Consider the following 24,120-nt stretch of genomic DNA (forward strand, 5'->3'; position numbering starts at 1 on the left):
TCTGGGAGGGTGTTGAGGTGGATTGCGATTGTTATTTTTAAGTTTAATTATCAAAATCTCAAGTGGGTGATGACACGAGGAGAAAAGTCCATAAGCTATTATTAAGATGGACTTGGGGAAAATCCCCTGCTTATTTCTAGGATAACTGCCAAAGAATGCAGCTCTGACTCTACGTTTTGTCACTGATAACAATGCTCAATACTAGTAGAGTAATACAGGAGAGACACCTGGGTGGAGGTTAAAGGCAAGGTCTCATATTCAGATCGCAGTTAATTCAAATTGTTAGACTGCTCACATTTTAATCATAGTCTATGATTAAAATGTGAGCAGTCTAACAAATTGTTATTAACTGCGATCTGAATATGAGACCTTGCCTTTAACCTCCACCCAGGTGTCTCTCCTATATTACTCTACTAGTATTGAGCATTATTTCTAGGATAAGCAGCATAAAATGTATTGTTCTGTTTTGGGATCTTGCCAGGTACTTGTAACCTGGATTGGCCACTGTTGGAAACAGGATGCTGGGGTTGATGGACCTTTGGTCTTTCCCAGTGTGGCAACACTTATGTACTTATGTACTTGGGATTCTAAAGGTAAAATTATGTATCATACCTGATAATTTTCTTTCCATTAATCATAGCTGATCAATCCATAGACTGGTGGGTTGTGTCCATCTACCAGCAGGTGGAGATAGAGAGCAATCCTTTTGCCTCCCTATATGTGGTCATGTGCTGCCGGAAACTCCTCAGTATGTCGATATCAAAGCTCCATCCGCAGGACTCAGCACTTAGAGAATTACACCCACAAAGGGACACTCTGCCCAGCTCACCACCGCCGAAACGGGGGAGGGGAATTAACCCAGCTCATCCCCACACAAGTGGGGGAGGGGAATCCGTCCAGCTCATCCCCGCGGAGCGGGGGAGGGACACCACACCCGCCGATGCGGGGGATCTGGCTTATCCTGCAACCGCAACCGAGGGAGGAGCTGACTGACCCTAACACCGCCGAAGCGGGAGGGGTACAAAGCTGCCCTACAGCCGCACGAAGCGGGAGGGAGTGCCGGCAGAATTTAAATCTCAATCCAGCCCCGTAAAACGGAGGGGAGAGGAATGCAGCAGCTCACTGTAACACAAACTCGTCTCAACTCTTGAAGAATCCAAGTGAAAAAATAACTTGAACACGAAGTCTTCCTGAACAGGAACTGAAGACTAAACTTGAATCTGAAATGCAACCAGAATATAAACAGTACAGATATCTCGGAGGGACTATGGATTGATCAGCTATGATTAATGGAAAGAAAATTATCAGGTATGATACATAATTTTACCTTCCATATCATCAAGCTGATCAATCCATAGACTGGTGGGATGTACCGAAGCAGTACTCACCCAGGGCGGGACATAGAAATCCCTGACCGCAACACTGAAGCTCCAAACCGGGCCTCCGCCCGAGCAGCCACAGTCAAGCGGTAATGCTTGGAGAATGTATGGGCCGAAGCCCAAGTTGCCGCCTTGCATATCTCTTCCAAGGAGACGGAACCGGCCTCTGCCATCGAGGCCGCCTGAGCTCTTGTGGAGTGAGCCTTCAGCTGGATAGGCGGCACCTTCCCCGCGGCCACATAAGCCGCTGCAATGGCTTCCTTGACCCATCTTGCCACTGTAGGCTTAGCAGCCTGCAGGCCCCTACGAGGACCTGCAAACAGGACAAATAGATGATCCGATTTCCGGAAATCATTGGTCACTTCCAAGTATCTGATGATGACTCGTCTCACATCCAGACATTTGAGAGCAGAGTATTCCTCTGGGTAGTCCTCCCTACGAAAGGAAGGGAGACAGAGCTGCTGATTCACATGGAAGCGAGAAACAATCTTGGGCAGGAAGGAAGGCACTGTGCGAATAGTCACTCCTGCCTCAGTGAACTGCAGAAAAGGCTCTCGACATGAGAGCGCCTGGAGCTCGGAAACTCTTCTGGCTGAAGTGATAGTCACCAAAAAGACTGCTTTCAACGTCAGGTCTTTCAGAGATGCCCTCGACAAGGGTTCAAAAGGCGGCTTCTGCAATGCTCTTAGCACCAGATTGAGATTCCATGCAGGCACCACAGAGTGCAGAGGAGGGCGCAGGTGATTAACTCCCTTGAGAAAGCGCACCACATCTGGCTGTGAAGCCAGGGAAACACCCTTCAGGCGGCCCCTGAAGCAAGTCAGAGCCGCTACCTGGACTTTAAGGGAACTGAGCGACAGGCCTTTCTCCAGACCTTCTTGCAGGAACGCCAACACTGAAGAAATTGGAGCAGTGAAGGGAGAAAGGGAGCCTGCTTCACACCACGCTGCAAAGGTACGCCAAACCCTGGCGTAAGCAGTAGAAGTAGAGCGCTTCCTCGCTCTCACCATAGTGGCGATGACCTTGTCTGAGAAGCCCTTCTTTCTCAGACGCTGCCGCTCAATAGCCAGGCCGTAAGACCAAAAGGGGGAGGGATCCTCCATCACCACGGGACCCTGATGTAACAGGCCCTGCTCCACTGGCAGCCGCAGAGGATCGTCGACTGAGAGCCTGATCAAGTCCGCATACCAGGGACGTCTGGGCCAGTCCGGACCCACCAGGATTATCCGGCCCGGATGCTTTGCCACCCGGTCTAGCACCCTGCCCAACATGGGCCAGGGCGGGAACACATAGAGAAGCTCTTGTGTCGGCCACTGTTGGAGAAGAGCATCTACTCCCAGGGATCGAGGGTCCCGTCCTCTGCTGAAAAAGCGCGGCACTTGGCAATTGGCCGATGACACCATCAGATCTAGGCTCGGCTGGCCCCAGCGCTTCGTGATGTCCAAGAACGCCTGAGCAGATAGCTGCCACTCTCCGGGCTCCAAGGTATGGCGACTGAGAAAGTCCGCCTTGACATTCATGACTCCGGCAATGTGGGCTGCTGACAGCTGTTCCAGGTTCGCTTCCGCCCACTGGCATAGATTCATGGCCTCCTTGGCTAGAGGGGCGCTCTTGGTACCTCCCTGGCGGTTGACATAGGCCACAGCAGTGGCATTGTCCGACAGGACCCGTACTGGCTTCAACGCCAGTACCGGGATGAACTCCAAAAGCGCCAACCGAATGGCTCTGAGTTCCAGGAGGTTGATAGACCACTTTGCCTCTGCAGGAGACCAGAGCCCCTGCAATGTCCTTCCCAAGCAGTGGGCTCCCCAGCCCGTCAAAGAGGCGTCCGTCATGACGACAATCCACTCTGGGGTCACCAGAGGCATTCCTGCAGACAACTTGTCCAATCGGGGAACCCCCTGCCCGCTATAAAAAGGTAAAAATTACCTGCTTTCCGCTCCGAGCTGTAACGACCTGGTGTCCCAGTGAGTAGCTGCAATAAACGTTTAAATAAACGTCGAAATAAACGCCTTTAAGGACGTTCAAAATTTTTTTTTTTTTTTAACGGAGCCAGCGGGAGGGGGGAGAAAAGGAGGGACCTGGCGCCACCAGGTTTGCACTTGCTCAAGAAGAGCCCTCAACCCCAGGCACTCAACAAAACCTAAAAATTAGGCTTGGAGGCCTAGCCAGAGCTGCTGCTGTGTGTGACCACCACCTGCTGAGATAGAGAACATACTGAGGAGTTTCCGGCAGCACATGACCACATATAGGGAGGCAAAAGGATTGCTCTCTATCTCCACCTGCTGGTAGATGGACACAACCCACCAGTCTATGGATTGATCAGCTTGATGATATGGAATGGAATCTTGCTACTCTTTGGGGTTCTACATGGAATGTTGCTACACTTTGAAATTCTGCATGGAATCTTGTTATTCTTTGGAATTCTAGAACCTTGCTAGACTTTGGGGTTCTGCATGGAATGTTGCTACTATTTAGGTTTCTGCCAGGTACTTGTGACCTGGATTGGCCACTGTTGGAAACAGGATGCTGGGCTCGATAGACCTTCGGTCTGTCTCAATATATCACCACTAATGTTCTTATGACCTGAAGGTTAATGGGGAGGGAGGGGGGGGAAGCCAGGTGGAAGATTCACCTAGGGCATGCAATGATCTTGCAGTAGCACCGAGGGAGAAGATATCAAACATATAAAAGGCGAGTGTCGTACTCACTCGCAAATGCGCAGTAGAGACTTCCCTCTCTGCCCCGCCCCTGCATCAATACGTGATGAGGGGGCGGGACAGAGCGGGAAGTCTCTACTGCGCATGCCGCAGACGTACTCCCAACCGCTCCGCCCTCCCCCTCTCCGAGGTCACTGCTACCGCTCCCCCCACCCGGAGTCGCTGCCACCGCCGCCCCTCCACCCGGCCCGAGCACTGTCTTTCTTATTGAACTTACATCGCACCACGCAGACGCAGCAGGCACATCAGCAAAGCTGCCGTCGGAACGGCCTTCCTTCTCTGCCTGTGTCCCGTCCTCGCCGCGTTACGTCACATGAGGGTGGGACACAGGCAGAGAAGGAAGCCCGTCCCGATGGCAGCTTTGCTGATGTGCCTGCTGCGTCTGCGTGGTGCGATGTAAGTTCAATAACAGACAGTGCTCGGGCCGGGGGGTACCGGCGGCGACTGGGGGGGGGGGGGGGGGCGGGGCAGTGGCAACCTCGGGGAGGGGGCCTCGGAACCCCCCCCCCCCATTCCAAAACTAGCCCGTTTACACGGGCTCAACGGCTAGTTTAAACATAATCCGCATATCAAAGTTTGGCTCAGTAATTAAAGGTGGCTTCTTACCTCAGGCGACAGAGCAGAGAGATGAGATATTATGGCTGGCACCGACATGATGTGTATTAGAAATGATCGCAACAAGTTGTCAGAAAAGTGAGCAGCAATCACAGGACTAAAAAGATAGGCAAACACAACACAATGATGGGCTTTAAAAGGGATAGCCGTGTTAGTCTGAGGAAACAAAATTGACATGTGGTACCTTATAGACTAGAACGAAAAAAGGGAAAAGCAAACAGTCTAACACTTTAACCACAAAAATATGTTTGCTAATACCTTATGCTAAAGACAAAGACTATAGGGGGCTACCAAACTCAAAAACTTTTTAAGAAGCAAAGCCTCAAAAAAAGTCCATCCTAAAACAAGGAGGACAAAACAAACTCTAAACAGAGTCCCATATTCTTATCATTGGCTTTGTTTGATACAAAGTAATCCAGAAAAAGGAGAGCAGGCTCAAAAAAACTCCAAAAAAAAGAGAAAAAGGGGATGCTCCTCAAAAAACTGGACAGTAGCCAAATCACATGCAGTCTATATCCAACGTAAGTACCAAAATCATCGCAAAAAGTTTCCAAAAATTAAAAAAAAAAATGCTAACATGCACAAGCAAAATTAATAATTCACCACACGAGCAGAAGTGGAAGACCCCAAACATCTAGAATCTCCATACCATCTTCTAAGGCACTTAATCAAACATGACAACATAATCCAAACCACTCCACAGAAGCACACATCAGTTGCTCATACACCCCGACAAAGGTCTCTTGTTTTGCCAGACCACTGCGGTGGGGTAGGAGGGACAGAGTGGCCCCTTTAAGATGTGGCCTGAGAACATTAGAGTAAGGGAAAGCACCCACAAGAGGTGAAGGAACAACACACCCTATGACTGCAGTAGAATCAACCAAAAGGTAGGGCAGAGATGGCACTTCCAAATACCACAAGGAACATAAAGAAGATTGTAGTCAGTGATGTTTATTAGAAATACACCAAAAGGACTCGACACAGCGGCCACGTTTCGGCGCCTATGCGCCTGCTTAAGGAGTCTGACCAATGTGGTATATCAAGGTCAAATGGACTTCTGTATCGCTAACAAAACACAAACACAATGCAGTACAGCCCACACAATACCGAGATGCTATCTAAAAGCAAAGTCACATCGATCCAATGAAGATTTGTCCTGCTCTGGAAGTCCTCAATAGAGAATGACACGGGGACAAAGTTTGTCCCCGTCCCCACCCCCACACAGTCCCCGCAGGTTCTGTCCCTGTCCTGTGAGCTCTGTCTTCATCTACAGAAGCCTTGAACACTCATGATTTTATATTTAAATCTTTTTATTAAAGAATAAAAAGGAACAATATGCTGTGCAACTGTTGTGTATAAATTACAAATAGAAAACAATAATAACAATGAGCAGCTATAATAACCCTCCTTCCCACCACCACCCTCTACACTTCCAACTAGAAAATGACACGGGGACCAAGTTTGTCCCCGTTCCTGTGGGCTCTGTCCCCCATCCCCGTGAGCTCTGTCCCCGTCGTTACTACGGTTCCCCGCCCCCGTGTCATTCTCTAGTCCTCAAAACACCTCTTCCTCGTGGTATTTGGAAGCACCATCCCTGCCCTACTCTTTGGTTGATTCTGAGAACACTGGGCCGTAGCGTTGAGGACCAATGCTCCCTGGACAGTAAAATAAACCCAGCTTTTATTTTACCGGCTATTCCACAGCTTGCGATGTGCACCTGGTGCAACAAGCCACAGAGCGAATGCTACATACCTGTAGAAGGTATTCTCCGAGGACAGCAGGCTGATTGTTCTCACTGATGGGTGACGTCCTCGGCAGCCCCTCCAATCGGAATCTTCCTAGCAAAGTCCTTTGCTAGCTCTCGCGCGCCCGCGCATGCGCGGCCGTCTTCCCGCCCGAAACCGGCTCGAGCCGGCCAGTCCAGTATGTAGCAAGACAATACAGTTCAAGAGAAGACACAACTCCAAAGGGGAGGCGGGCGGGTTTGTGAGAACAATCAGCCTGCTGTCCTCGGAGAATACCTTCTACAGGTATGTAGCATTCGCTTTCTCCGAGGACAAGCAGGCTGCTTGTTCTCACTGATGGGGTATCCCTAGCCCCCAGGCTCACTCAAAACAACAACATTGGTCAATAGGGCCTCGCAACGGCGAGGACATAACTGAGATTGACCTAAAAAATTTACCAACTAACTGAGAGTGCAGCCTGGAACAGAACAAACAGGGCCCTCGGGGGGTGGAGTTGGATCCTAAAGCCCAAACAGGTTCTGAAGAACTGACTGCCCGAACCGACTGTCGCGTCGGGTATCCTGCTGCAGGCAGTAATGAGATGTGAATGTGTGGACAGATGACCACGTCGCAGCTTTGCAAATTTCTTCAATGGAGGCTGACTTCAAGTGGGCTACCGACGCAGCCATGGCTCTAATATTATGAGCCGTGACATGACCCTCAAGAGCCAGCCCCGCCTGGGCGTAAGTGAAGGAAATGCAATCTGCTAGCCAATTGGATATGGTGCGTTTCCCTACAGCCACTCCCCTCCTATTGGGATCAAAAGAAACAAACAATTGGGCGGACTTGTCTGTGGGGCTGTGTCCGCTCCAGATAGAAGGCCAATGCTCTCTTGCAGTCCAATGTGTGCAGCTGACGTTCAGCAGGGCAGGAATGAGGACGGGGAAAGAATGTTGGCAAGACAATTGACTGGTTCAGATGGAACTCCGACACGACCTTTGGCAAGAACTTAGGGTGAGTGCGGAGGACTACTCTGTTATGATGAAATTTGGTGTAAGGGGCCTGGGCTACCAGGGCCTGAAGCTCACTGACTCTACGAGCTGAAGTAACTGCCACCAAGAAAATGACCTTCCAGGTCAAGTACCTCAGATGGCAGGAATTCAGTGGCTCAAAAGGAGGTTTCATCAGCTGGGAGAGAACGACATTGAGATCCCATGACACTGTAGGAGGCTTGACAGGGGGCTTTGACAAAAGCAAACCTCTCATGAAGCGAACAACTAAAGGCTGTCCCGAGATCGGCTTACCTTCCACATGGTAATGGTATGCACTGATTGCGCTAAGGTGAACTCTTACATAGTTGGTCTTGAGACCAGACTCAGACAAGTGCAGAAGGTATTCAAGCAGGGTCTGTGTAGGACAAGAGCGAGGAGCTAGGGCCTTGCTGTCACACCAGACGGCAAACCTCCTCCACAGAAAGAAGTAACTCCTCTTGGTGGAATCTTTCCTGGAAGCAAGCAAGACGCGGGAGACACCCTCTGACAGACCCAAAGAGGCAAAGTCTACGCTCTCAACATCCAGGCCGTGAGAGCCAGGGACCGGAGGCTGGGATGCAGAAGAGCCCCTTCGTTCTGCGTGATGAGGGTCGGAAAACACTCCAATCTCCATGGTTCTTCGGAGGATAACTCCAGAAGAAGAGGGAACCAGATCTGACGCGGCCAAAAAGGAGCAATCAGAATCATGGTGCCTCGGTCTTGTTTGAGTTTCAACAAAGTCTTCCCCACCAGAGGAATGGGAGGATAAGCATACAGCAGGCCTTCCCCCCAATCCAGGAGGAAGGCATCCGATGCCAGTCTGCCTTTGGCCCGAAGCCTGGAACAGAACTGAGGGACTTTGTGGTTCACTCGAGATGCGAAGAGATCCACCAAGGGGGTGCCCCACGCTTGGAAGATCTGGCGCACCACTCGGGAGTTGAGCGACCACTCATGAGGTTGCATAATCCTGCTCAACCTGTCGGCCAGACTGTTGTTTACGCCTGCCAGATATGTGGCTTGGAGCACCATGCCTTGACGGCGAGCCCAGAGCCACATGCTGACGGCTTCCTGACACAGGGGGCGAGATCCGGTGCCCCCCTGCTTGTTGACATAGTACATGGCAACCTGGTTGTCTGTCTGAATTTGGATAATTTGGTGGGACAGCCGATCTCTGAAAGCCTTCAGAGCGTTCCAGATCGCTCGCAACTCCAGGAGATTGATCTGAAGACCACGTTCCTGGAGGGACCAGCTTCCTTGGGTGTGAAGCCCATCGACATGAGCTCCCCATCCCAGGAGAGACGCATCCGTTGTCAGCACTTTTTGTGGCTGAGGAATTTGGAAAGGACGTCCCAGAGTCAAATTGGACCAGATTGTCCACCAATACAGGGATTCGAGAAAACTCGTGGACAGGTGGATCACGTCTTCTAGACCCCCAGCAGCCTGAAACCACTGGGAGGCTAGGGTCCATTGAGCAGATCTCATGTGAAGACGGGCCATGGGAGTCACATGGACTGTGGAGGCCATGTGGCCCAGCAATCTCAACATCTGCCGAGCTGTGATCTGCTGGGACGCTCGCACCCGCGAGACGAGGGACAACAAGTTGTTGGCCCTCGCCTCTGGGAGATAGGCGCGAGCCGTCCGAGAATCCAGCAGAGCTCCTATGAATTCGAGCTTCTGCACTGGGAGAAGATGGGACTTTGGATAATTTATCACAAACCCCAGTAGCTCCAGGAGGCGAATAGTCATCTGCATGGACTGCAGGGCTCCTGCCTCGGATGTGTTCTTCACCAGCCAATCGTCGCGATATGGGAACACATGCACCCCCAGCCTGCGAAGTGCCGCTGCTACCACAGCTAGGCACTTTGTGAACACCCTGGGCGCAGAGGCGAGCCCAAAGGGTAGCACACAGTACTGGAAGTGGCATGTGCCCAACTGAAATCGCAGATACTGCCTGTGAGCTGGCAGTATCGGGATGTGTGTGTAGGCATCCTTCAAGTCCAGAGAGCATAGCCAATCGTTTTGCTGAATCATGGGGAGAAGGGTGCCCAGGGAAAGCATCCTGAACTTTTCTTTTACGAGATATTTGTTCAGGGCCCTTAGGTCTAGGATGGGACGCATCCCCCCTGTTTTCTTTTCCACAAGGAAGTACCTGGAATAGAATCCCAGCCCTTCTTGCCCGGATGGCACGGGCTCGACCGCATTGGCGCTGAGAAGGGCGGAGAGTTCCTCTGCAAGTACCTGCTTGTGCTGGAAGCTGTAAGACTGAGCTCCCGGTGGGCAATTTGGAGGTTTGGAGGCCAAATTGAGGGTGTATCCTTGCCGGACTATTTGCAGAACCCACTGATCGGAGGTTATGAGAGGCCACCTTTGGTGAAAAGCTTTCAACCTCCCTCCGACTGGCAGGTCGCCCGACACTGACACTTGGATGTCGGCTATGCTCTGCTGGAGCCAGTCAAAAGCTCGCCCCTTGCTTTTGCTGGGGAGCCGAGGGGCCTTGCTGAGGCGCACGCTGCTGACGAGAGCGAGCGCGCTGGGGCTTAGCCTGGGCCGCAGGCTGTCGGGAAGGAGGATTGTACCTACGCTTACCAGAAGTATAGGGAACAGTCTTCCTTCCCCCGAAAAATCGTCTACCTGTAGAGGTAGAAGCTGAAGGCTGCCGGCGGGAGAATTTGTCGAATGCGGTGTCCCGCTGGTGGAGAGACTCTACCACCTGCTCGACTTTCTCTCCAAAAATGTTGTCCGCACGGCAAGGCGAGTCCGCAATCCGCTGCTGGATTCTATTCTCCAGGTCGGCGGCACGCAGCCATGAGAGCCTGCGCATCACCACACCTTGAGCAGCGGCCCTGGACGCAACATCAAAAGTGTCATAAACTCCTCTGGCCAGGAATTTTCTGCACGCCTTCAGCTGCCTGACCACCTCCTGAAAAGGCTTGGCTTGCTCAGGGGGAAGAGCATCAACCAAGCCCGCCAACTGTCGCACATTATTCCGCATGTGTATGCTCGTGTAGAGCTGGTAAGACTGAATTTTGGCCACGAGCATAGAGGAATGGTAGGCCTTCCTCCCAAAGGAGTCTAAGGTTCTAGAGTCTTTGCCCGGGGGCGCCGAAGCATGCTCCCTAGAACTCTTAGCCTTCTTTAGGGCCAGATCCACAACTCCAGAGTCGTGAGGCAACTGAGTGCGCATCAGCTCTGGGTCCCCATGGATCCGGTACTGGGACTCGATCTTCTTGGGGATGTGGGGATTAGTTAAAGGCTTGGTCCAGTTCGCCAGCAATGTCTTTTTGAGGACATGGTGCAGGGGAACAGTGGACGCTTCCTTAGGTGGAGAAGGATAGTCCAGGAGCTCAAACATTTCAGCCCTGGGCTCGTCCTCCACAACCACCGGGAAGGGGATGGCCGTAGACATCTCCCGGACAAAGGAAGCAAAAGACAGACTCTCGGGAGGAGAAAGCTGTCTTTCAGGAGAGGGAGTGGGATCAGAAGGTAGACCCTCAGACTCCTCGTCAGAGAAATATCTGGGGTCTTCTTCTTCCTCCCACGAGGCCTCACCCTCGGTGTCAGACACAAGTTCACGGACCTGCGTCTGCAACCGTGCCCGGCTCGACTCCGTGGAGCCACGTCCACGATGGGGGCGTCGAGAGGTAGACTCCCTCGCCCGCATCGGCGAAGCTCCCTCCGCCGACGTAGTCGGGGAGCCCTCCTGGGAGGTGGCCGCAGTCGGCACCGCACGCGGTACCGACGTCGGGGACCTCACCCCGGGCGACGGGCCAGCCGGCGCCACGCTCGACGGTACCGGAGGCGCAAGCACCGCCGGTACCGGAGGGGTAGGGCGCAACAGCTCTCCCAGAATCTCTGGGAGAACGGCCCGGAGGCTCTCGTTCAGAGCGGCTGCAGAGAAAGGCATGGAGGTCGATGCAGGCGTCGACGTCAGAACCTGTTCCGGGCGTGGAGGCTGTTCCGGGCTGTCCAGAGTGGAGCGCATCGACACCTCCTGAACAGAGGGTGAGCGGTCCTCTCGGTGCCGATGCCTGCTGGGTGCCGACTCCCTCGGCGACCCAGAGCTCTCGGTGCCGACGCGGGGAGGGGACCGGTGTCGATGCTTCTTCGACTTCTTCCGAAGCATGTCACCGGAGCTCCCCGGCACCAACAAGGAGGACGTAGAATCCAGCCGTCGCTTCCTCGGGGCCGAGGCCGAAGGAGGTCGGTCTCGTGGGGGCTGTACCGCAGGAGCCCTCAGGGTAGGAGGAGACCCACCCGAGGGCTCACCGCCACCAGCAGGGGAATGGACAGCCCTCACCTGCACTCCACTCGATGCACCACCGTTCGACGACATCAGGAGACGAGGTCCCGGTACCACCGACGTCGATGCAGCTATCCGATGTCTCGGCGCCGATGCAGAGGGCCGATGCCTCGATGCACTCGATGCACTGGCAGCCAAGGAAGAAGGTCTGGACGCTGATGACGTCGATGCACACGATGACCCCGGTGCCGATGCCGACGAACAGCCCGAGAACAAAACGTTCCACTGGGCCAATCTCGCTACTTGAGTCCGCCTTTGTAAGAGGGAACACAGACTACAGTTCTGGGGACGGTGCTCGGCCCCCAGACACTGAAGACACGAAGAGTGCCTATCAGTGAGCGAGATTACCCGGGCGCACTGGGTGCACTTCTTGAAGCCACTGGAAGGCTTCGATGTCATGGGCGGAAAAATCACGCCGGCGAAGTCAAAATCCGAAATGACGAATTTGGAGCACCAAAACTTTAAGGGAGAAAAATCTCGACCGAGGCCGAAAAGAGGCCTACCCCGACAACGAAAGAAAACTTACCGGGGCAAAAACTGGAAATACGGGAAGGGGCAAACGAAACCCAAGGGGGTTTCCGGAGCACTTTCCGAACGAAAAGAAACTTTTCCGAAGAAAAAACACGTCGATTAAATAACGGACGCGCGAGGTCGACTCTCCGGGGCTCAACACGGCAAAAAACACAGCCGTACCGAGTGCGGACGAAAGAAGACTGGCCGGCTCGAGCCGGTTTCGGGCGGGAAGACGGCCGCGCATGCGCGGTGCGCGCGAGAGCTAGCAAAGGACTTTGCTAGGAAGATTCCGATTGGAGGGGCTGCCGAGGACGTCACCCATCAGTGAGAACAAGCAGCCTGCTTGTCCTCGGAGAATATAGCATTTAAATAGTAATGAGCCGTTTTACATGTATTTGCATCTCATTACTATTTACCTCAAGGTGATTTAACTAATGCTGCATTAGAGCAAGACAACCTGCTTTAGTGCCCTTTAGTCACATTAAGGGGCAAATATTGCAGGTTATTGCCCTAACGAAGCTTGATAACCTCCCCCAAAATAACTGTCCTTTATTGGTACAGCGCAAATTAGCACAAAGATGTTCAGGGAGTATTTCAAACACTTTTAAGAGACTGAAGCTGAAACATCTTATTAAGAAATATTTAATTGAATGTCAGTCGCAGCTAGCACTGCCTTACCGTAATGCAAGGGAAAATATAGCAGTTAAAGTGCCTTTGGATAGGGATGGTCTGGATCGGGCCAAGCCATTTGTTAGCAAAATCTGAAAAGAAAGTTTGTGATTACTCTTGTGGAATGACAGGAACCTTATTTATTTTTGTTACATTTGTACCCTGCGCTTTCCCACTCATGGCAGGCTCAATGCGGCTTACATGGGGCAATGGAGGGTTAAGTGACTTGCCCAGAGTCACAAGGAGCTGCCTGTGCCTGAAGTGGGAACTGAACTCAGTTCCTCAGTTCCCCAGGACCAAAGTCCACCACCCTAACCACTAGGCCACTCCTCCACTGTTGCTACTATTTGAGATTCTACATGGAATGTTGCTATTCCACTAGCAACATTCCATGTAGAAGTCGGTCCTTGCAGATCACCAATGTGGCCGCGCAGGCTTCTGCTTCTGTAAGTCTGATGTCCTGCAGGACGTCAGACTCACAGAAACAGAAGCCTGCGCAGCCTTCTTCATGGAATGTTGCTAGTGGAATAGCAACATTCCATGTAGAATCTCCAATAGTAGCAACATTCCATGTAGAATCTCCAATAGTATCTATTTTATTTTTGTTACATTTGTACCCCACGCTTTCCCACTCATGGCAGGCTCAATGCGGCTTACATGGGGCAATGGAGGGTTAAGTGACTCGCCCAGAGTCACAAGGAGCTGCCTGTGCCTGAAGTGGGAATCGAACTCAGTTCCTCAGTTCCCCAGGACCAAAGACCACCACCCTAACCACTAGGCCACTCCTCCACTCAGGTCCCATGTTATGCAATGGGACTTACAGCTAGTGGTAAATAAATAGATGTATTCAGTGCTGTTTGAAGAACTGAAACAATTAAATCTCTCCCAGAAGTCAAGTATCTTGTTAACTAGCTTCAGCCAAGTGCAGGGGGTGGTGAGGGATTTGCTCATTGACTCACTGAAATTCAGACGTGGTCTCCAGATTTCACCACAGATCGTAGAGAATAGATCGGAGTGGAGGAGTGGCCTAGTGGTTAGGGTGGTGGACTTTGGTCCTGAGGAACTAAGTTCAATTCCCATTTCAGGCACAAGCAGCCACTGCCCCAGGTACAAATAAGTACCTGTATATACTATGTAAACCCCACAGAAAGGCAGCATATCAAGTCCCAGTTCCCTTTCCCTCTTTCAGATTCTACATGGAATGTTGCTACTATTTGAGATTCTACATGGAATGTTAATGTTGCTATTCCACTAGCAACATTCCATGTAGAAGCCTGCCCTTGCAGCCGCGCAGGCTTCTGTTTCTGTGAGTCTGACGTCCTGCATGTACGTGCAGGACGTCAGACTCACAGAAACAGAAGCCTGCGCGGCCGCATTGCTGATCTGCAAGGGCAGGCTGCTACATGGAATGTTGCTAGTGGAGGAGTGGCCTAGTGGTTAGAGTGGTGGACTTTGGTCCTGGGGAACTAGGTTCAATTCCCACTGCAGGCGCAGGCAGCTCCTTGTGACTCTGGGCAAGTCACTTAACCCTCCATTGCCCCATGTAAGCCGCATTGAGCCATGAGTGGGAAAGCGCGGGGTACAAATGTAACAAAAATAATAATAATAATGCCCCATTAAACAGTGTTACTGAATGGTAATGTAATAGTGCCTTTTACTGAAGGTCACTCTAAGTTCCTTAATACTTCTGGTTCCCCACAGCTGTTTAAGGGCTGAATATCGCACTTTACCAGCTATGTTTTCACTGCCCCATAAAACCTGGAAGTTCAATACCAGAGCTAGGACATCACATGGCACTGAATTTCCGGGGATAACACCGGTGATGGTCAGCAAATCGCTGACCGCCACCAGCTGAATATCGGGCCTATTATAAATTAATAAATTCATAATAATAATAATCATTATCTGCCTTCCTGATTTGCTACTTTGGTAAAATGAACCTGGAGCACGGAATAAAATCCTTTTGGTTCAGGTGTCCCATAATGTTGGCACAGATATGGTTCAAAGCAGGTCTCAATGCTTCTCCTGGAAGAGAACAAAAAAAATCCAAACGTCATAGGGGGTAAAAATCTATAACTGGGCGCTTCAAATGAGGTGCCACAAGGGGGCGAGATGGAAACTGGGCACTTCAAATGAGGTGCCACAAGGGGGCGCACTGGATGTCAATTTCTTTTTTTATTTGGCTTCATAATTATTTGAATTTTATGTTATATAACACTTTTATCGAATTATTCAGTAACAACATACAACTGATGCAAAATTCAACTCAGAATATTCATCCCCCCTCCCCATACCCCATCCCTCCCACCTCTATAGAAGAGGGGCATGCGAGAGAAACATCATTGCATACAATTATCCCCAGAGACAATAATAAAAATAAAACCCCTCCCGGATGTCAATTTCTTTAACAGCACTTAGGCTGCCCAAGTTGTTTTAAAACATTAGTGCAAACCCGCTTTGGCCCCCTCCCTCCGTCCCTCCGAGCAACTTGCCTGCCTCCGTGTGACCGTCGGTCGTTGTTCAGGGTTCGCTTTGTGTGGGGAGAGTTTTTTTGGTTTTGTTTTTTTTGCTGCGCCTCCGTGGCCGTGCCTGTGGCGTTTCCGTTTCGGCCCTCGAGTGTCATTGCTCCGCCCTCGACGTCATGACATTTTGACGCGAAGGCGGTGCAGACACTCCAGGGCACACCGGATATCTCGGGCATCTCAACTTCCGTGGAGGCTTCATTAGAACGTTGGGGTTGCCTTTTATATAGAGAGATCTTATGTTTCGCAGAATTCAATAAAAGCTTTTGAACTTAAAAACTAAAATAAAAAAAAAAGACACTATCAGGCTCATTTTCAAAGCACTTAGCCTCCCAAAGTTCCATAGAAACCTATGGAACTTAGCCTCCCAAAGTGCTTTGAAAATATGCCTCTATGCTATCTGTTCTCTGTTATGTGGGTAATTTATCCAGACAGCAGACTAAATATTGCCAGTATTCTGAAACATTTCTGGACGGCCCTGGTCCATCCGTATAGTGCAGAAGCACCATGAAAAGATGTTCAGTGGGGCTATCCCAGCTATTATCCGGATAAGTGTTTTTGAATATTAACCCTATAGAATTATAAGAAACCCCTTTATAGGAATTCTTGGTTATTGAAAAATTCTTTCCCCCAAATTTTCTACCATAATTGTTCTAGTAATCAAATTACAAACCCTCCCTCTGATAAAAGTTATTGCCTCTTGAGGATCCAAGATGGCGTCTAGCTGAACGGACGTGCGCCGAGCTCTCTCCTCCCTCCATTGAAACCTGCACACGGAGATTCGCTTGCCGCTATGGGCAAGCGAAAGGGTAAACCCAGTGCACTTGTCTCCGCGCGCAGGGTGGAACCAGCTCCGTTGCGGCAGATGACTCTGGCAGAGATGGGATTGCTGACGCCGGGAGCTGGCGGTTTCGCTACGGGTGGTCCGGAAAATCTTACAGACCTGAGCGCTGAGGGAGCCTCGTTGAGCCCTCCCCCAATGGCTGTACCCCCAAGGCCAGGAGAGAGGCAGGATTCAGCGGTGGAACGGAGCGAGGTATCCGGAAGTCGGTCCCCTGCGCTTGTTTGCGGAGACCCCGCTGCTTCCTCAACGCCAGAAGGAACATCGATGCAGGCGAGTGTATTGCCTGCAGTGAACCTGAGCGCGTCCTCTGTCGTGCTGGGAGATTTGAAAAAACCTACAGCTATCACTTTAGAAGTTTTATGGGAAGCGATACAAGGCCTAAACTCCAACGTACAACAGATTGCCCGAATCCTAATGGGAGAATTGGCAGAGGTAAAGCAAACTCAAAAAGATATTTCTCTTAAAGTTGCAGAGCATACAATTAAAATGAATGTTTTGGACAATGACTTTAAAGCAGTGAAATCTTCAACAGAAATGTTGATGAAAAGTTTCACCTTTCAGCAGCGTAAAATAGATTTCCTTGAAAACCAAATTCGCATAAATAATCTACGTTTTTTTAACTTTCCTAAATCTCCACTCATCCCAGCACTGGAAATGTTGAGGAAATATGTGCATGAGATACTGGGTGTGCCCTCTGAGGGATTCCCTCCTATTATAAGAGTACAATATATTTCTGGTGCAAGAACGGGTGATATTCCTCAAAATCCTCAAGCTGCTACAAATTTAACTGACTTCCTGGAAAGTTCTATGGAGGTCATATCTGAGAGAACCACACTGCTTGCTACATTTGCACTGCAAACAGACCGTAATAACATCTTGAGACTTTATTTTCGCCATATGAACTCCACTTTTCTTGGGTCAAAAATACAGGTTTTCCCAGACTTTTCCAAAGATATCCAGAGAAGAAGAAAAGTTTTCCTGTTATTAAAAGAAAGAGTTCTCCGTTTAGGTGGAACTTTTCAATTGAGGTTTCCTTGTAAATGTCTTATCACCATTGATTCTATATCATATATTTTCTTTGACCCAGAAAAATTACAAGAATTTATTACCTCTAAAGAATAATGTTGTAATAGGCACTGTATTTAGCGCTATTCGGCTGCGATTTTTCGCCATCTCTCTCTGTTCACTTAAACTGATTGCTTTTTGATTTTAGTTATTTTCCTAGATCTTGGATCATAATTTGTGGTCGATATAATGTTGGAAAATTTCCGTTTTGACTGAATTCCTTTATTTTTATCTTGATTGATTTATGTTGTATTGCATAAATGTAAATTTGAATAAAGTATTAAAAAAAAAAAAAAAAAAGTTATTGCCTCTTCTCATCTATATATATAAAAGGCACTTTGAAGCCTCAAGCCGGAAACTTGAGGCGCCCGAGATATCCAGTTTGGCCTGCAGGCTCCAGTCACTGTAGCTCCGCCCTCGCGTCAAAACGAGATGATGTTGAGGGCGGGGCGGCCCTCGCGTCAAAACGCGATGACGTTGAGGGCGGGGCGGCCCTCACAACCACGTCACTGAGGGACGAACGGAGGAAGAGGAGAGGTGTGCAACTCGGAACGGAGGCACGGAGGGGGTGTCTGCAACTCGGGAGGGAGGACGGGGGGGGGGGGGGGGGGGGGGATTACCCTGCTAGCGCCCGTTTCATTTTTTCCAGAAATGGGCATTTCTTACTAGTCTTTACTATAAGGAGTGACTATTTTACCATGCTTTTGGATATAAATTTTGGCACAAAACACGCAACAACTGATATTAGGCTTGGTTTCAAAGGACTCAAAGTGAAACTGGATTACATATGAAAGGAAATCTTTAAACGGCCCATTCAGAAACTACACTGGCATTAGATCCGAAGAAACACTAGTTCTGTGGCTTTGAAAAATAAAAAGGCACACACACCTTTTCCTCGCAGTAACTTCCACGTGGATGTGTCTGTAAAAGTCACCAGCATTGTGAGGTACAAAGTGACAAGTTTGGAGTCCTGTAAGATGTCAGGCTGAAAAAAAGAAAAAGCACCCAATTGTTCAATGCTGCAAATCATAGGGTGAATTAAGGGGCAGGGTTACTTAATACTTGCAGAGCTACATTAATATAGATTTAGCTGTTATTTCTTTTTGAACTCTAATGCGGAGTTCTGTGAGCTGTGTTGATCACTGCAGACTGTAGTATCAAATAGTGGACCAACACAGCTTATATGGGCTTATAAACCAGGATTAGAGAATAGCGCTTAAGCGCAGGGGTCATGCGTAAATTTAGGTGCATCCATTTGCACCAACGAAAGCATGGTGAGAAGGCCCCCACCTAAATTTACTCGCAGAAACCCCTTATTCTATAATTCTTTGCGTAATTGGAATCCGTGACCCTCCCATTTATGCTCCCTTTCCCAAGTGTATGTTAATTTCTATTAGCACCAATAATTGCTTGTTAAAAAGTCAATTACTGGCACTAGTTGGCTCGTTATTCAAATAAATTGGGCGCCTGCCCAAATTTGCACACGCAGGTTTTGGCAACTTTCATAGAATTAAGGAGCATGAATGTGTAAACATATATCACTTAAAAATAGGTACAATCTGCCTCCAGCAAGTAAATCAGCCGCTTATTGCGTGTAAAGGGTGCTTTATGTTCTCAAGATTCTTCATTATCCTCTACATCAGGAGTTCCAAAACTTTTTCAGTTCGTGGACCCCCTCCCCACCCCCCCCCCCCCCCCCCCCCCCCACACACGGGTCTGCCTTTCCCTGCACACACTAGCACACTACTACCTTCCTCCCTGCAGCCCCTCCTCTCACACCAGAACACCACTACCTTCCTCCCTGCAGCCCCCTCCTCTCACACCAGCACACCACTACCTTCCTTTCTGCAGTCCCCTCCCTTCTTCCTCCCTGCAGCCCCCTCCTCACACCAGCACACTGCTACCTTCCTCCCTGCAGCCCCTCCTCTCACACCAGGACACCACTACCTTCCTCCCTGCAGCCCCCTCCTCTCACATCAGCACACCACTACCTTCCTCCCTGCAGCCCCCTCCTCTCACACCAGCACACCACTACCTTCCTTTCTGCAGCCCCCTCCTGTTACACCAGCACACCACTACCTTCCTTTCTGCAGCCCCCTCCTCTCACACCAGCACACCACTACCTTCCTCCCTGATATCCCCTCCTCTCACACCAGCACACCACTACCTTCCTTTCTGAAGCCCCCTCTCACACCAGCAAACCAATACCTTCCTCCCTGCAGCCCCTCCTCTCACACCAGCACACCACTACCTTCTTCCCTGCAGCCCCCTCCTCACACCAGCACACCACTACCTTCCTTTCTGCAGCCCCCTCCTCTCACACCAGCACACCACTACCTTCTTCCCTGAAATCCCCTCCTCACACCAGCACACCACTACCTTCCTTTCTGCAGTCCCCTCCCTTCTTCCTCCCTGCAGCCCCCTCCTCACACCAGCACACCGCTACCTTCCTCCCTGAAATCCCCTCCTCTCACACCAGCACACCACTACCTTCCTTTCTGCAGTCCCCTCCCTTCTTCCTCCCTGCAGCCCCCTCCTCACACCAGCACACCGCTACCTTCCTCCCTGAAATCCCCTCCTCTCACACCAGCACACCACTACCTTCCTTTCTGCAGTCCCCTCCCTTCTTCCTCCCTGCAGCCCCCTCCTCACACCAGCACACTGCTACCTTCCTCCCTGCAGCCCCTCCTCTCACACCAGGACACCACTACCTTCCTCCCTGCAGCCCCCTCCTCTCACACCAGCACACCACTACCTTCCTTTCTGCAGTCCCCTCCCTTCTTCCTCCCTGCAGCCCCCTCCTCACACCAGCACACTGCTACCTTCCTCCCTGCAGCCCCTCCTCTCACACCAGGACACCACTACCTTCCTCCCTGCAGCCCCCTCCTCTCACATCAGCACACCACTACCTTCCTCCCTGCAGCCCCCTCCTCTCACACCAGCACACCACTACCTTCCTTTCTGCAGCCCCCTCCTGTTACACCAGCACACCACTACCTTCCTTTCTGCAGCCCCCCTCCTCTCACACCAGCACACCACTACCTTCTTCCCTGAAATCCCCTCCTGTCACACCAGCACACCACTACCTTCCTTTCTGCAGCCCCCTCCTCTCACACCAGCACACCACTACCTTCTTCCCTGAAATCCCCTCCTCACACCAGCACACCGCTACCTTCCTCCCTGATATCCCCTCCTCTCACACCAGCACACCACTACCTTCCTTTCTGAAGCCCCCTCTCACACCAGCAAACCAATACCTTCCTCCCTGCAGCCCCTCCTCTCACACCAGCACACCACTACCTTCTTCCCTGCAGCCCCCTCCTCACACCAGCACACCACTACCTTCCTTTCTGCAGCCCCCTCCTCTCACACCAGCACACCACTACCTTCTTCCCTGAAATCCCCTCCTCTCACACCAGCACACCACTACCTTCCTTTCTGCAGTCCCCTCCCTTCTTCCTCCCTGCAGCCCCCTCCTCACACCAGCACACCGCTACCTTCCTCCCTGAAATCCCCTCCTCTCACACCAGCACACCACTACCTTCCTTTCTGCAGTCCCCTCCCTTCTTCCTCCCTGCAGCCCCCTCCTCACACCAGCACACTGCTACCTTCCTCCCTGCAGCCCCTCCTCTCACACCAGCACACCACTACCTTCCTTTCTGCAGTCCCCTCCCTTCTTTCTCCCTGCAGCCCCCTCCTCACACCAGCACACTGCTACCTTCCTCCCTGCAGCCCCTCCTCTCACACCAGGACACCACTACCTTCCTCCCTGCAGCCCCCTCCTCTCACATCAGCACACCACTACCTTCCTCCCTGCAGCCCCCTCCTCTCACACCAGCACACCACTACCTTCCTTTCTGCAGCCCCCTCCTGTCACACCAGCACACCACTACCTTCCTTTCTGCAGCCCCCTCCTCTCACACCAGCACACCACTACCTTCTTCCCTGAAATCCCCTCCTGTCACACCAGCACACCACTACCTTCCTTTCTGCAGTCCCCTCCCTTCTTCCTCCCTGCAGCCCCCTCCTCACACCAGCACACCGCTACCTTCCTCCCTGAAATCCCCTCCTCTCACACCAGCACACCACTACCTTCCTTTCTGAAGCCCCCTCTCACACCAGCAAACCAATACCTTCCTCCCTGCAGCCCCTCCTCTCACACCAGCACACCACTACCTTCTTCCCTGCAGCCCCCTCCTCACACCAGCACACCACTACCTTCCTTTCTGCAGCCCCCTCCTCTCACACCAGCACACCACTACCTTCTTCCCTGTAGCCCCCTCCTCACACCAGCACACCACTACCTTCCTTTCTGCAGCCCCCTCCTCTCACACCAGCACACCACTACCTTCCTCCCTGCAGCCCCCTCCTCTCACACCAGCACACCACTACCTTCCTTTCTGCAGCCCCCTCCTCTTACACCAGCACACCACTACCTTCTTCCCTGAAATCCCCTCCTGTCACACCAGCACACCACTACCTTCCTTTCTGCAGTCCCCTCCCTTCTTCCTCCCTGCAGCCCCCTCCTCACACGAGCACTCCGCTACCTTCCTCCCTGAAATCCCCTCCTCTCACACCAGCACACCACTACCTTCCTTTCTGAAGCCCCCTCCTCTCACACCAGCACACCACTACCTTCTTCCCTGAAATCCCCTCCTGTCACACCAGCACACCACTACCTTCCTTTCTGCAGTCCCCTCCCTTCTTCCTCCCTGCAGCCCCCTCCTCACACGAGCACTCCGCTACCTTCCTCCCTGAAATCCCCTCCTCTCACACCAGCACACCACTACCTTCCTTTCTGCAGCCCCCTCCTCTCACACCAGCACACCACTACCTTCTTCCCTGAAATCCCCTCCTGTCACACCAGCACACCACTACCTTCCTTTCTGCAGTCCCCTCCCTTCTTCCTCCCTGCAGCCCCCTCCTCACACGAGCACTCCGCTACCTTCCTCCCTGAAATCCCCTCCTCTCACACCAGCACACCACTACCTTCCTTTCTGAAGCCCCCTCTCACACCAGCAAACCAATACCTTCCTCCCTGCAGCCCCTCCTCTCACACCAGCACACCACTACCTTCTTCCCTGCAGCCCCTCCTCACACCAGCACACCACTACCTTCCTTTCTGCAGCCCCCCTCCTCTCACACCAGCACACCACTACCTTCCTTTCTGCAGCCCCCTCTCACACCAGCAAACCAATACCTTCCTCCCTGCAGCCCCCTCCTCACACCAGCACACCACTACCTTCCTCCCTGCAGCCCCCTCCTCTCACACCAGCACACCACTACCTTCCTCCCTGCAGCCCCCTCCTCTCACACCAGCACACCACTACCTTCCTTTCTGCACTCCCCTCCCTTCTTCCTCCCTGCAGCCCCCTCCTCACACCAGCACACCGCTACCTTCCTCCCTGAAATCCCCTCCTCTCACACCAGCACACCACTACCTTCCTTTCTGCAGTCCCCTCCCTTCTTCCTCCCTGCAGCCCCCTCCTCACACCAGCACACCGCTACCTTCCTCCCTGAAATCCCCTCCTCTCACACCAGCACACCACTACCTTCCTTTCTGCACTCCCCTCCCTTCTTCCTCCCTGCAGCCCCCTCCTCACACCAGCACACTGCTACCTTCCTCCCTGAAATCCCCTCCTCTCACACCAGCACACCACTACCTTCCTTTCTGCAGCCCCCTCCTCTCACACCAGCACACCACTACCTTCCTCCCTGCAGCCCCCTCCTCTCACACCAGCACACCACTACCTTCCTTTCTGCAGCCCCCTCCTCTCACACCAGCACACCACTACCTTCCTCCCTGCAGCCCCCTCCTCTCACACCAGCACACCACTACCTTCCTTTCTGCAGCCCCCTCCTTTCACAACAGCACACCGCTACCTTCCTTCCTGCAGGTCCAGGATCGCTGCCACTTCCTTCACCTGCAGCCGCCGCTGCAATGCTTACAGCTTCCATTTTTGGGCCATCCATGATTCACACAGGAACTCCGGGGCCTTTCCAGTCTGCCACATCCAGCCCTCTCTGATGCAACTTCCTGTTGCGAGGGCCGGACGCGGCAGAGGGAAATACCTGTAGTGCCTGTGTGAATTGCAGACAGCCCCAAAACGTAAGCTGCAAGCACTGCATTGGCAGTGGGGGAAGAAGCAGGAAGTGGCAGATGTCAGACCTACGGGAGGAGAACGTAGGGAGCGATGCGCCGTGGCACCCCTGAGAGCTCACTGCGATGCACCAGAGTGCCACGGTGCACAGTTTGGGAACCGCTGATCTACGTATTTATATATCCCTAAGCGATAGACCTATGACTGCATTTTCTACTTACTGCTTCCTTCCTACTGTGATTCTCCCTTTAAGCACTGATCAACATGCCGTCTACTGTTTGGTTTAACAAGGCAGAAAATCAAAAGGAAAGACAGTTACCTTTAACTGCTTGAAGAATTCACAGCAAATCCACAGAACGTCCTTGATCTGTTTAATCCACAGGAGTGTCAGATCCTTAGACAGAGCTAATGACACATACCAGACCTAAAGGCAGAAATGTGGTAAGTTAGTCTGAACAGCAGCATCAGGGAAGTCGGGAATAGTTATGCAGCAGGTCTTCTCTCTCTCAGCACTTAGGGGTAAATTCTTTAAAACAGGTGCTACAATTTATGCATCAGTGGAGTAGTAGGCTAGTGCTTAGTGCAGTGGGCTACAACCTGGGGAACTGGGTTCAACTCCCACTCCCTTCTGACCCTT

At 51.7% G+C, this 24,120-nt stretch overlaps 1 protein-coding gene across 1 annotated transcript in view; it reads right to left on the bottom strand.

Moving 5' to 3' along the window:
- The window catches only part of UBE3B (ubiquitin protein ligase E3B), a 92,809-nt gene that overhangs the window by 54,414 nt on the left and 14,275 nt on the right, over window positions 1-24,120 (bottom strand). Inside the window, 6 exon segments of the mRNA XM_030219431.1 lie at window positions 4,706-4,811; window positions 12,961-13,043; window positions 14,892-14,914; window positions 14,917-14,976; window positions 18,271-18,367; window positions 23,803-23,907. Coding sequence (XP_030075291.1) covers window positions 4,706-4,811; window positions 12,961-13,043; window positions 14,892-14,914; window positions 14,917-14,976; window positions 18,271-18,367; window positions 23,803-23,907 — 474 coding nt within the window.

Source organism: Microcaecilia unicolor, chromosome 11, assembly GCF_901765095.1.
Source record: "Microcaecilia unicolor chromosome 11, aMicUni1.1, whole genome shotgun sequence".
Lineage (NCBI taxonomy): Eukaryota > Metazoa > Chordata > Amphibia > Gymnophiona > Siphonopidae > Microcaecilia > Microcaecilia unicolor.